This window comes from Eupeodes corollae, chromosome 3 (assembly GCF_945859685.1).
Source record: "Eupeodes corollae chromosome 3, idEupCoro1.1, whole genome shotgun sequence".
Classification (NCBI taxonomy): domain Eukaryota; kingdom Metazoa; phylum Arthropoda; class Insecta; order Diptera; family Syrphidae; genus Eupeodes; species Eupeodes corollae.
In genome coordinates this window covers 90756313-90770268 of record NC_079149.1, presented here as the reverse complement: position 1 = coordinate 90770268, position 13956 = coordinate 90756313, and the positions used below count along the sequence as shown (strand labels likewise).

At 39.1% G+C, this 13956-nt stretch overlaps 3 protein-coding genes across 3 annotated transcripts; 1 reads left to right on the top strand and 2 right to left on the bottom strand.

The window, feature by feature from the left end:
* Positions 1–2755: 2755 nt before the first annotated feature.
* LOC129949315 (phospholipase A1-like) lies at positions 2756–4046 on the top strand. Its single transcript, XM_056060701.1, has 3 exons — positions 2756–2910; positions 2974–3229; positions 3286–4046. Exons 1-3 carry the CDS (start codon positions 2868–2870, stop codon positions 4010–4012), a joined length of 1026 nt encoding a protein of 341 aa, XP_055916676.1. The 5' UTR covers positions 2756–2867; the 3' UTR covers positions 4013–4046.
* Positions 4047–6147: 2101 nt separating this feature from the next.
* LOC129949316 (phospholipase A1-like) lies at positions 6148–7588 on the bottom strand. Its single transcript, XM_056060702.1, has 2 exons — positions 7017–7588; positions 6148–6954 (listed from the first exon to the last, which is right to left on the bottom strand). Exons 1-2 carry the CDS (start codon positions 7319–7321, stop codon positions 6237–6239), a joined length of 1023 nt encoding a protein of 340 aa, XP_055916677.1. The 5' UTR covers positions 7322–7588; the 3' UTR covers positions 6148–6236.
* Positions 7589–8056: 468 nt separating this feature from the next.
* On the bottom strand, positions 8057–13648 carry LOC129950681 (uncharacterized). The gene is made up of 4 exons (XM_056062604.1): positions 13453–13648; positions 12304–13383; positions 9056–12235; positions 8057–8737 (listed from the first exon to the last, which is right to left on the bottom strand). Exons 1-4 carry the CDS (start codon positions 13646–13648, stop codon positions 8385–8387), a joined length of 4809 nt encoding a protein of 1602 aa, XP_055918579.1. The 3' UTR covers positions 8057–8384.
* Between the last annotated feature and the right edge of the window lie 308 nt (positions 13649–13956).

Genomic DNA, 13956 nt, shown 5'->3' with positions numbered 1-13956 from the left:
GAAGGGTAAAATCTTTTCTATCTACCAAACTGAATCAAACCGAAGGTGGAGCAATTTACCCAACTGCATTATATCTAGGAAGATATGGCCCACCTATAATAAAACCCGGTCAAACGATCTTCTGGATCGTTGCGGTTTGTACCGGACATTGGCCTATAGGAGTTCATGCAGAGAAGTTGGGTATCTCCTACAACACCTTTTGCCGTAGTTGTAGTGACCAAAGAGAAAGTGAAACGATAATCCAGTTCCTCTGCAAATGTCCTGCTTTGGGAAACACTAGAATGAAATACTTTGGAAAAGCATTCTTTCACGAACTTGATGAGCTATCTGAGACTAAATTAGAGACCTAATCTTTTTTCTCAATGCGACGAAATGGCTCTAACTTAATCGCTATGAAGCTTCTCTAAAAATCTGTCCCTTTCAATCACAGGTCAAACGAGTTTTTGGTATCAAAACGGCGCACTACAGCGCTAATTGGATCTTAGGCTAGGTTGCCTTGAGATCGCCATTTCTACCTGAAGGGAACACAACTAGATTTGTTTTTTTTTTTGGTTTTTATTGTAAAGGGTGATTTATCTTTTTGGCAACACTGGTTTAAACATCTGACGCACGTTTCGTGTTTTGTTTCACTGTCAAACATTTTCAGTTTGGTCTATAAATTGAACCATGAATCGTCTTACAAACGAACAACCCTTGCAAATTATTGCATTTTATTATAAAAATGCGTGCTCTGTTAAGAAAGATCATCGCGTTTAAAATGTGTTCAACGACAAAGCTCATTTTTGTCTGAATGGATAATAATGGATTAATAAGCGGAATTGTCGATTTTGGAGTTAATAACAGCCAGAACGCAAACGAACTTCGGATATGCACGTGGAATGTTAGGTCCGTCCCTTCACACGTGCGGCCGAAGAATTAGCGGACGCCCTAGACTGCTATAAAGCAGACATCACCGCCATCCAGGAAATACGATGGGATGGGCCGGGCAAAAAAAGAGGATGAAAAACTGCGATATTTACTATGGTGACTACTACCACGAAAACCAACAGTTCTTATTTGGATGCGGCTGCGTCATTGGAGCCAGACTTAGGCAAGAAGTCTTGAGCTATAGGTGCATCGATGAGCGCCTCATGACCATACGCATCAAGGCTAAATTCGGAAACACTAGTCTGATATGCGCGCATGCCCCCACAGAAGAGAAAGACGACAACACCCAAGATATGTTCCTCGAGCTCTTAGACAAAACATATGAACAGTGTCCTAGCTACGATATTAAAATTGTCCTGGGCGATTTTAATGCCAAGCTAGGAAGGGAAGACATCTTTCGTGAAATAATCGGGAAGAACAGCCTGCACGACAACACTTCCGACAACAGATTAAGGCTCATAGATTTTGCTGCGGGGCGAAACGTCATGATAGCCAGTATGTGTTTTCCACACCTCAACATCCACAAAAGAACTTGGACTTCTCCAGATCAATCTACCGTCAACCAGATTGACCATATTGCGATCGACGCCAGACACGCTTTCAGCATCATGGATGTACGAACTTTCCAAGGAGCTAACATCGACTTGGACAACTACCTCGTTGTAGCCAAGGTAGCACTTCGGATTTCCAGACCCAACGCAAAACAGGGAGGTGCTGGCAGAAGGTACAATGTCGAACGGCTACAATCGCCAGAGATCGCCAAATCCTTTTCCGACCGAGTTACAAGTAACCTCTCTCGAAGTTCTCTGCCGCCAACACAATGTATCTAAAACCAGTGAAAACATTGCCAAGATGCAATCAGAGAAGCCACCTCTGATACGGAATTTACAAAACTGAGTAAACGTATTTAGAATGACGGTAGTCCTCAAGTGTATGTTGAGAAACCGTAACATACACAAAAACAGACTGATTGTTGTGCCTTATAGGTTGATGGAATAATGGCTCCTTATTTCTTCAAAAGCTATGTTAGTTAGAGCGGTACTGCCAATGGTGATCCCTATAGAGTTACGATTACTTTATTTTTCGTTCATCAATTGAACAGGAGCTGGAGCTGTGGTTTCGAAAAGTCGAACCATCGTGGCGCACAGCTCGTGTCACTGTCACACTTGACATATTGAAAGATACGTTGGTACCCACATAATTTTACGTTACGGACCCACAAATTCTTATTCAAGATCGTGCGATTTAACGCTGCTTGACTATTCTCAGTGAAGATATGTGAGCTGGACTACTATACGCAGATAATCCCAAAACCATTGACCACTTCGAGGACAAAATTCAGTGCATTATTGTATAAAATGTTGAAAAAAGTCATCGAAAATTGGATATTGGACTCGAGATTAGACTACGTTCGGCTAGCCAGACGTGACGATCATGTGCCAGAAATTGTACTTTAATTATAAACCCAGAAGATTATAGTTCGATCAAAATGAATTGTATGTCAATTTCAAAAACCATCATTCTTTTACTCCATTTTAAAGTTCTATACCTCTAGAAAGAACAAATCCTTACAAACAGAAACAACAAATTTAACATTAAGGTCGTTATTTATTTATATTAAGTTGAAGTTATTTAAACTCTTTGTATGTTTCAATGGATTTACATATATTATTGTTTATAAAATGTAAATGGCTAGGTTTTTGGTGATTCGCCAGCCACATACTCGCTATGCAATAAAATCGATTAAGCTCTTAACGAACTAAAACAGGCGACTTATTTGATAATTAAACTCAGAAAGAGGAAGCATTTTTATTAAAACAACCTTTATTAAAAAAATACACTATAATTATTAATTTGATCAAGATTTTATAAACAAAATACTTTTGAAAAATAAATATAAATACTAAAACAAAATAACACTTCGGGCTTACTCCACTGCGATGCACGTGCTTCTAATATTGGTATCTTCGTTAATAGCTTACAGTTCGTATAAGTTTTTCTTTCCGAACATTCCAATAAATTCACCATTTCATATCTCCTTTGAAGGCTCGTCTCTCAACTTATCCTATGTAATTCCTAATGGAGACAGGTGGCTTGTGAACTCATACTTAGATAGCGATGGACCGAAATGGATTGAAAAGAGTCTTGTCGAATCTGAATTGGTAAAGTTCAAGAACATCACTGATGATGTGATGAAATACTTTTTATACACTGAGACAAATCCAACAGTAGCTCACCGTCTAATAAAGGGAGACTCTGCATCTCTCCATCAGTCTAAGTTTAATGCATCAATTCCCACAAGGTATGTACGATCCTCTATCCATGCAATTAACTTTTAACCATTCTCTTGATTCCTAGGGTTATGGTACACGGCTATATGGCATCGTATAAATCCGAAGTTTGCACATTAGTTCGAGATGCTTATTTAAAAAAAGAACCCTGCAACTTTATTTGTATCGATTGGTCTAAGGTTTCCCACAATTCGCTTGTCACGGTTCGTGTGCTGGTGCCCAGTCTAGGTTTGGATCTAGGAGAGTTTATAAATTTCCTTTTTAAGGCAAGTGGAATGTCGAAAGAAAATTTTATATTAATTGCGCACAGCTATGGAACTCACATTGCCGGATTTGCAGGAAAGTATTTGAAAAGAGTTAAGAATCCACTGCGACTAATTGTTGCCTTGGACCCGGCCCATGCATTGTTTAGCTATGAAGATTGTTCATCGAGAATGTGTAAGACTGACGCTGATTTCGTTGAATCAATTCAGACAACCGCAGGAACTATTGGCTTCAGAAGACCGATCGGTGATTCCACATTTTATCCAAACGGTGGAGCTAATCAGCCTGCGTGTTCTTCTGAAAGCGGAAATTTATGCAGCCATTTAATGGCGTATAGGTATTTTGCTGAAGCTGTTGAATATGATGATTTCCCCACCAACGAGTGTTCAACCTATAGACGTGCCTTGGCTAAGAACTGCGAGAAAGTTTGCAGTGGAGTAAGAATGGGATCAGTGGAAAGTTTTCGAACGAAGGGAGTGTTTTATGTGTCGGTAAATAGTAAGCCACCTTTTGGGAAGGGAGTAAAATAATGTAAGCAAAAGGAAAGGGATGGGTCAAGTCTTGATTAATTGTTATTAAAATAAACATACATTTTATGATTTGTCAAAATTTAGCTTATAACTTATGTTTGTGCCAATTGACTTAGGAAATACTTGCTGGATTTTGTTAAAGGTTGACTTGTGTTGTAATTTTTGGTGCCGTAAGCTTTTGGCTGCTTAGGCTGTATGGTTCTTACTTCTAGTGGTCTTCCGTAGACGTCTTCCGAATTTTAGAAAAACTTTCATTGTTTGCTTTAAGTCTCAGAGTATTTTTTTTAAATTATAGTCTTTTGTTAATTTGCAGGCTATTTAGCACTTTTACTTTTGCAAAACTAATTTACCAATAAACATATTTCTATTGTTTATTCTTCATTACTCTAAGAAATTAAGATTTTCAAACTAACTCCAACTAGACAACAGCTGTCCGTTGCAATACCACATGGATCTAACAGTCTTTCCTACTAGGTTAACCATTTAGAGCTTATAATGAAGTCTTTGAATTTAATAGATCAATGTTATCAAAATAGAAGAAGAAGTCTCCTATGTTAATTTTTCGGCCTTTTGATAGTGTCTGTCTCCTTCTCTTCTTCATTCATGCAGTTTCTGCAAAAATGGGATGCCGACAAGCAAAAGGTATCTGGTTCGGTTATAGAACTAAACGCAAGACATCAGTCAACTTAACATGGCTAGCAAAATCCTCTCTGTCGAAATATGTGAACGTCTAAAGCCCATCTTCAACAACCTGATAGGTCCTTACCAGTGTGGTTTTAGACCAGGAAGTCGATCAAATATTCACATTACATCGATTTCAAGACCGCATTGGACTAGTTTTAGCATCCCTAACAATCTCGTCCATTTGGTCCTTTTGCGCAGGATGACCATGGAGTATTCATGCTGCTCCATAAAAGTTGGAAACAACTTAACAGAACCTTTCGATGTCAACAAATTCTATCGGCAATGTGATGCGCTGCCATGCGTTTGATGACATTGACAAAGAAGAACTCAGGGTGATGTCAATGGGGCTCCTGCAATTGTCGCTATATAAGACCCTGAAAAGCGGATAAAAGCACCTTGGGTCGTTTCGAGGGAAAGTTCTTCGCGTGGTCCACGGTACCGTATGCATAGAAAGTGAGTGGAAGAGAAGATGGAACGTCGAGCTGTACGGCATGTACATTGTACAGCTCCGGGCCGGAAAGTCTTTTAAACCACGCCCACAGGACAGCGCAGTTAAGGAAGAGCTAGATAGAGAATTTCTTTAAATGAGACCCTTGTTCACACAGGATTATAGCGCCACCTTAAGCAGGTAATAAGTAAAGTATACGCATGCTCTTTGAAAACAGCAAAGCAAGCCTAATCATCGAAGCACAGGAAATGCTTAAGCAGAACTTCCAGCAGCTCTTGAATTGGCATTATTAAGAAGAAACAATTAAAGATTAAAGAAGCATGAGGCCAGTCAATGACGAGCTGAACCAAAATATTCACATTAAGACAAGTTTTGGAAAAAAACACACAAACCTTTATCTGTCTATCGGCTAAGACAAAACTACGTTATTGGTAGCAGTAATTTCGAGGTTGTCAAGAAGTTCCCCTAACTTGGAACGAATATCAATTCCACAAACGACACCTTAGTAGAAACTCGACGAAGAACTGCCCTAACAAACCACTGCTGCGTCAGTTTTGCCAAACAAATGGGTTCAAAACTCATTTCCCAAAAGACGAAGTTCAAAGTGTCTTGACACTTTGGAGAGAAAAATCCTCCGTTGGATATTTGGTCATAAATGCGAAGACGGTGAATGGAGGAAAAGAGTCAATTTTGAATTGTGCGAGCTTTATAAAGATGTGGATATAGTCCCAAAAGTCAAAATACGGCCACTGAACTGACAAGAACTTTACAGCCAAGACAATCTTTGGATCCCAGCCCCTAGATAACTACAAAAGCGCCAAGTCTCAACGACTGGAAGAAGCTTTCAAAGGACCGCAAATGATAGAAGACACCAATATCTCAAGCAGAGATCCTCCATTGATCGGGAGCCGTATAAGTAAGTATAGAAGAGTTATCTTTGATTATCGACACTTCAACACTTTACACATTTTCCTCCACTAAAAAATATCATTCGCCTCCGGATAAATTAATAAATAGATTTATTTTTCATTGCAATTATAAAATCCGTAGTTTCTAGTTTAACAATTTTACGAGCTTATAATTTAAATCATATCAACCTGTTCCGAATAGTGGTTTATTGTTAACTGGAACATAATAGCATCCATCATTCAAATGACTTCCAGGTGATCCCATGTTTGCACTCCTTACCGCTTTGTCACACTTTTTCACAACTGCTGCACGGAATTCTGTACATTTCAAGGCAACAAAATTATTTCTCAATAAAGCTTCAGAATAGTACATATAAGATCGGAAATGCGAACACACTCCGGTCCAATCGGTTCTGCATCCTGGTTGATTGGTTCCACCATTTGGATAATAAGTAGCCTTGCCAATGGGTTGTAGGAAGCCCAACAATAAAGCATTTGTCTGAATGGATTCTACAAACACGGCGTCAGTAGAACACAACCTTTTACTACAGTCTGAGTAGTCGTAGAGCGGTCCAGCTGGATCAAGTCCAATGATATGATTTACTCTACCCCTTTTTACATTTTTCCCAGCATATCCACATGCATGAGCTCCAAGACTGAAACCTATTAAAGTTAGGCTTTCAAATGGCATATTGACACTTTCGTTGAGGAAATCTATGAATGAAGCAATGCTCTTGCCAATATTCGGAATGGCACTCACAGAACTTGCATAGTTTATTAATCCAGATGCTGAGCTCCAATCGACGTTTATTACGTTAAAGTCTCCCACTTTTAGCAGAGCACGCCGGATTTTCAAATTGAAATCGGATCCATAGTTCTGTCGCCAACCATGTACGATAAACCTGAGATAGTAAAAGAATTTCCATGAGTAATCGAGGTCAAAACTTACCGAAAAGATTCTCACTTTGTAGGCCTATCCTTATCAAAGCTTGATTTAGCCAAGGAATTTGTATCATCGAAGTATAAGTTTTCAGGATTATCTGGGCTGTGGCGGGTGTACAAGTAATATTTGACCGAAGCACGATGCCGCTCAGCCTTTTGATTGTATTCTTTTTCAAACTGTTCCCTTGTCATCCAAAAGAATGTACCATCAACTTTCGGAACAAGCCATCCATCCAATTGAGAATTATTATATTGTAAAAGTGGAATAGCTGGTGTTTCAGGGACAAAAACAGAAACTACCAAAAACCCTATGAACAATAACTTCATCACTACGATTACGTATACACGCACTGTGAATTCAAATCCCGATTAAAAGAAGACGCAAGTTTGTAATCCTCTTTATACAAACTTAACACCCTTTCCAGTGAAAAATTATCAATAAGTTTTATTGATAACATTGAAATTATAGTAGCAATTTTCTAAAACTACCGTTCTTGACGTTAAAATTACAAAATATCTCATATCTAACAACACAATAACTTTATGACTTTAAGATGTTAAAGGTTTATGTACCCATTACAAAAAAAAGAGCTGGGTCCATTGATAAGATAACGGCCCTAAGGGGTAAGAGCTAAAAACAGAAAAAAAATATGGTAAGAAACTTAATACCGAAAAAACAACAATTAATATCTCAAAACAGTGTCAATTGTTTATTTGTAAGGTATAGCGTGTTAAGGGTTGACCAAGACCTTCAATGACGATATCAGCTAATTTAAATGGTGTTGTTGCCGGTGCCTTTGCGTGTCGGAGTATCACAGGGGTGTATCGTATATTTTCGGAAAAGGGCGGAGAAAGCGGTGGCTTGCCTTAGCAAAGTAATAGGGGTCTTAACTTTTTTGACTCACTTTTTTCGGCTTCTGTACCATCGTAATGCCATGTGATTGAGAATTCGAAAGATTTAATTAAATCGTTATAAAGTTTAATTTTATTGTAAAATGGAACAATGTAATAAGGTTTATGTTTTAATTGTATAATGAAAAATGTTACCAGTTAGGGCTTGCTTGGAAGATGTGTTCACGGCGATGGTCAAACAAAAAAGGAAAGTTTAAAATTGTCTTACATCGAATGATACCTACATAGTGGTTTTTTTCTATACCAAATCATCTAAATACAATGCATTACAATATGCAAATTATTGGCCTTGGATGAGGATTAAGCGGATTATAAGTTGTTTGTTTTAAGTAAGTACAGTGAGTCCCGCGAATAATCTTCCAAACAGGGTTTTCTTACAATCAAATATAATACAAAACTAGAAATGAAATTAATTAATGATTTGAGTTTAAATGTAGTTTGATTAATCCTGAACATTCCGGCCCCCCTGGAACGAGTTTCAGGACATGGGTACTCGTGCCAGTTTGGTGATTGGACGGATAAATGTTCCGCCAGCGGTCTTTACAGTAGCAACTCGTGCTCGACCATCAGACCCTTGAGTTGTTGCTTCGATCTTGCCAAGAAGCCATTTTGTTGGTGGAAGATTTGGCTCCTTTATAATAACCAGGTCTCCTGGATTAAGGTTTGGGGTGGATCGTTTCCACTTTGGACGTTCTTGAAGGGTGGTGATGTATTCCATATGCCAACGTTTCCAAAACCCTTGGACCATATTTTGGAGGTGATTCCAATGAGAGAGTCGGTTGACTGGTGTTTCCAAAGTAGTTGGCTCTGGGATTGCAGTAAATGGTTCACCTATAATGAAATGTGCTGGGGTTAGTGGGTTCAAATCATTATCTGAAATAACACATAGAGGACGAGAATTTAGAACAGCTTCGATTTGAGTAAGAACCGTGTATAGTTCTTCGAAAGTAAGTATGGTTGATCCAATTACACGTCGTATGTGAAACTTGACGGACTTGACACCAGCCTCCCACAAACCACCAAAATGGGGTGCCGATGGGGGGATAAAGTGCCATTCCACACTGTCCTTTGCAAGTGCCGTAGCAACGGCTTCATTGTATGCTTCTGAAAGAACCAACTTGTGCATCTCGTTGAGACATCGACGCGCACCTTGGAAGTTGGTTCCATTGTCCGAATAGACATTCGAACAGAGTCCACGTCTCGAAACAAATCGACGAAAAGCGGCGAGAAAGGCTTCAGAAGTGAGATCACTCACTAGCTCGAGGTGAATAGCTTTGGTGGCCATACATACAAATAAACAAATGTAGGCCTTTGATGTTTTTGGATTACGATTTCTAGAAAACTTGATGTTAAAAGGCCCAGCATAATCACAACCTGTATGTGAAAACGGACGGCTTTGTGATATCCTTTGCGATGGTAAGTCACCCATTAGTTGCGTAGTGGTATCTTTTCGCAGTTTGTAACATCTATTGCAGCCAAAAACAATCTTACGGATAATGTTACGAGAGCCCAAGATCCAAAACTGTTGTTTTACAATGGCGAAGGTTGCGGAAACTCCTGGGTGAAGGTTACCTTTGTGGATATCTTCTATAAGAAGAGCAGAAAAATTGTTATTAGGTAGAATATAAGGATGTTTTATGTTATAAGATATGTTAGCATTTTTTATCCTGCCTCCTACTCTAAGAAGACCTTTGTTATCTAAAAAGGGAGAGTATTTTAGAAGTTTTGATTTTTGGGGTAGATGTTTTTTGGTTATTAGGGCACGAATATCTTCACTGAATGAATTTTGTTGGATGGATTTAATTATAGTTGTTTTCGCGACGATGATTTCCTTTAGGGTTAAGTATGAGGTTCGACGATTAGGTTTATTAGATTTTTCACATAGGTAGTTATAGATGAAACGTATGACGTAAGCGAGTATCCTTTGCATACGAAACCACGATGATGTTTTATTGATAATATGATCAATGACATCAAACTTGTTGGATGACGTTAGAAGAACTTGAGGTGGAGACAATCTTTTTTCGAGTAAGAGTTCGTTCTCTTCCGGGTTAAAGTTCACGAGTTTTGGTTTTGGCCATTCATTTTCCTCAAGGGATAACCATGGTGGGCCAGTATACCAAAGATGATGATTTGGAAGATTTGACGGAAGAATACCGCGCGACGCGCAATCAGCTGGATTTGACTCGGATCGAATATGGTTCCAGCAACTCCTTGGAGCAGTTTCCAATATAGCAGAGGTTCTGTTGGCAACAAACGTAGTCCAGCGACGAGGAGGTGAAGAGAGCCAATGCAAAACAATTTCAGAATCACACCAAGCTACAGTTCTGGAAAATTTAAACGAAAATGATGATTTTATGAGATTGAACAAACGAGTTAGCAGCAAAGCCCCACAAAGCTCCAAGCGAGGAATCGAAATCGGTTTTAATGGAGCAACCTTTGTCTTTGCTGCAATAATGTTGACTTTGTATCCTTCTGTGGTCTTACAACGAGTGTATAAAACAGCACCGTAAGCGAGTGAGGATGCATCGCAGAATCCATGAAGCTCAACGTCATCGAATGAAGATGCAAACAAGTTTCTGGGGATACGAACCTGCTCAAAATCCGAAATCTCTTGTCTATACTTTGCCCATCGTTCCGCTAATTCTGAAGGCAACGGGTCGTCCCATCCAAGATTTAAGTTCGATGACCAGAGTTCCTGAAATAGTATTTTGAAGAGAACGACGGATGGTGCCAGTAGTCCTAATGGGTCGAATATTCGCGACACTTCTGACAGTAACGAGCGCCTAGTCAACAAGATGGTTGGAAGATTTTTTGACATGCGGAATGAATATTCGTCATTTAAAGGGTTCCAATGCATGCCGAGTACTTTAACAAATGACTTTGAGCGTTCCGTATCGAAAATAGAGTATTCACATTCTTCCTTTGGGAGCGAAGCTAGAAGAGTAGAACAATTAGAACTCCATTTTCGCAGTTGAAGTTTGGCCAAGGAAAGAAGAGATACTAATTCAGATTGCAGTTCTATAAGTTCCTTCTTTGATTTAGCTCCTGTCATGACATCATCGACGTAGACATCTTCTAGGAGAACTCGGGCTGCGTTTGGGTAGTCTGATTTATAATCTTCAGCAAGTTGTTTCAGAATACGAACAGACAAAAATGGAGCGGATGCAGTACCGTACGTCACAGTACGTAAACGATAATGCTCGATTTCTTCCGAAGGAGATTCACGCCAAACAATACGCTGATAGTCAGCATGTGAATCATCAACCCAAATTTGTCGAAACATCTTAACAACGTCTGCAGTAAACACGAACGGATGTTGACGGAAACGTAAGCACACACCTATTAAATTGCGTTGAATAGGAGGGCCTATCAATAGAGTACTGTTTAAAGACTTTCCCGTTGAGTCCTTAGCTGAACCATCAAACACGACACGTAATTTTGTGGACGAGCTGTCCGGCTTCAACACTGCGTGATGAGGAAGATAAAAACATCTGCCATTAGGAATAGCGATTTCTTCACGAGGAATCTGAGTCATATGGCCTAAATCAATATATTCTCGCATGAACTTAGAATATAATTCTCGCAAACTGGAATTTTGATTGAAACGACGTTCCATTGCATAGAGACGCGAAACAGCAAAAGGTAGAGTTTTTTCGAACGATGGATTTTGTGTTTTGAATGGAAGTTGAACGACATACTTCCCGTCAGGAGACCGAGAAAATGTTTGGCGAAAATGTTCTTCCGCCTGGTCGACCACAGCTGTATTATTTGCTGGAGGAACTTCTTCGAGTTCCCAGAATCGGTGTAATAACGAATCAATATCGACTAACGAATGAAAAGACGTGAAATAATTCGATTCTTCTGGTTCAAAGAACTGTCCCGTTATGATCCAACCGAACGAAGTACTTTGAGCGATTGGGCACCCATCAGGACCACGAATTTGTCCATTCCTTAGAATGCTCCAAAGCTTATCAGCTCCAAGAAGAACATCAATGGGAGCAGCGCAATTGAAATTTGGATCAGCAAGTTCGAGATTTTCAATATATGACCAAGAAGACACGTCTATCGACTTAGATGGTAAATTCGAAGATAATTTATCCATTATAAATGCATCAACGAATAATTGAGATGTGTTGAAACGAGAATGGAGGTTTAACGATATACTCCCTTTTGTATATCCTATTTCCGTAGCCGATAAACCGAGAATAGGGATTCTTGAATGAGTTCTATGAAACCCGAGTCTTTGAGCGAAAGTTTCAACAACGAAAGTAGATTGTGACCCGGAATCTAGTAGCACACGACAGTTTAGAAGATTTCCCTGGATATCTTGAATTTTAGCCAACAGCGTTGGTAATAGTGTTTTTTTCGACAGGTAAATTCAAGCGAATGGTTACTAATTATCGAATTGGGAGCAGTAGTTGTAGTTGTAGATGTAGCTGTAGAAGGTAATAACGAAGGTTGAGATTGATGCGAAGATTTTGAAGAAGCGGATTGAGATTTTTCATATGCATCTTCGAGATGCACCAGCGAATGATGGCGTGATTTACACACCCGACAACGAAACGAGGAACGGCATTTAAGCGACGAATGGCCAGCACGAAGGCAATTAAAACAAAGTAAATTTGTTTTTACAAAACTTCGACGAGAGTCAATGTCTAGCGCGACGAATTTGGCACACTGCGGAAGGATATGATCCTCTTTACACATTGCACATTTTGATGACGTAGCTGAATCTGAGGGCCCAGCTAAATGAGCCCGAATGCTAGTTGGTTGCTTTGTACGCGTTGTGACCGAACGACTATTAAGAGATTGGCATGCCTCAAGAGCATCGCACCGCTCTTCTAAAAATTCTAAAAATTCTGCTATGGTGCAGTCTTCACGAGAACCGATGTGTTCTGCCCAAGCTTGTTTTGAATCGGGATCCAGTTTGTTCAATAACAAATAAATGAGCCATGGGTCGCGACTCGATTTACCCAACGCACTAAGCCCACGCACAACTTCATCGGCACCATCAGAAATTTTTCTTAAAGTTTGAACATTGCAAACATTTGTATTAGGAAGCGACAAAAAGGTTTCAATAAACGATTGAGCTATTAATTGTCTACGATCATAACGCTTTTCTAAACGATCCCATGCTTCAGCATAATTAACATCGGATATGCTAATGTGCTTTATGAGATTAGCGGCATCATCACGTAAATACGATTTCAAATAGTGGAACTTATGAGTTGGACTAAGATTCGTCTTAGTGTCAACTGATCCGAGAAACAAATCTCGAAAGGATGGCCAATCCTTATAGCTTCCGCTAAACGGTGGCACAACGATATTTGGAAGTTTGGTTGTAGTTGAATTATTCGGCGACAACGAAGACGAATTATTTAATTTTTCCAAAAAAACCGATTGCTGGTCAACTAACCGATCTATAGCTGACTTATTTAACGAAAGTTCATTGGAATTTACCCTTTCGCGAATTGCTTTAATTATTTGAGCATTGGTAACAAAATATTTTGTTTCATATGTCGAAAACTCATTTTCAATTTCACCGAATTGACTTTCTTGAGATTGTTCGAGAATCTCGTTATGAAGCGAAGAAAATTCTGACCACGCGGTCTCAAGTTTATTCAAACGTATCTCAAGCATTTCTAGAGTTGTGGATTCATCTATTGTTTCCACAAATGCTGCTGCCCGCGTTAAGCGCCCTTTTGCGTTACCACATTTGATTTTCAATGCATTCGCCATGTCGAAAAGCACAATTAGTTTTTTATTAACGAAACGATAAAACGATGCGGAATCAATCAAAAAAATTCGTATGAATACACTGTATCACATATGCGGTGCATGAATAGCTTCGAAGGACATATATATATAGATATCATACAATCAATATATTATATATGCAATTCGATGTCTTTAAAAAAACACTTTTAGAAAAAATTCTTTAAATTCGGCTTAGAAGGACCACTTTATTTTATGATTGAGAATTCGAAAGATTTAATTAAATCGTTATAAAGTTTAATTTTATTGTAAAATGGAACAATGTAATAAGG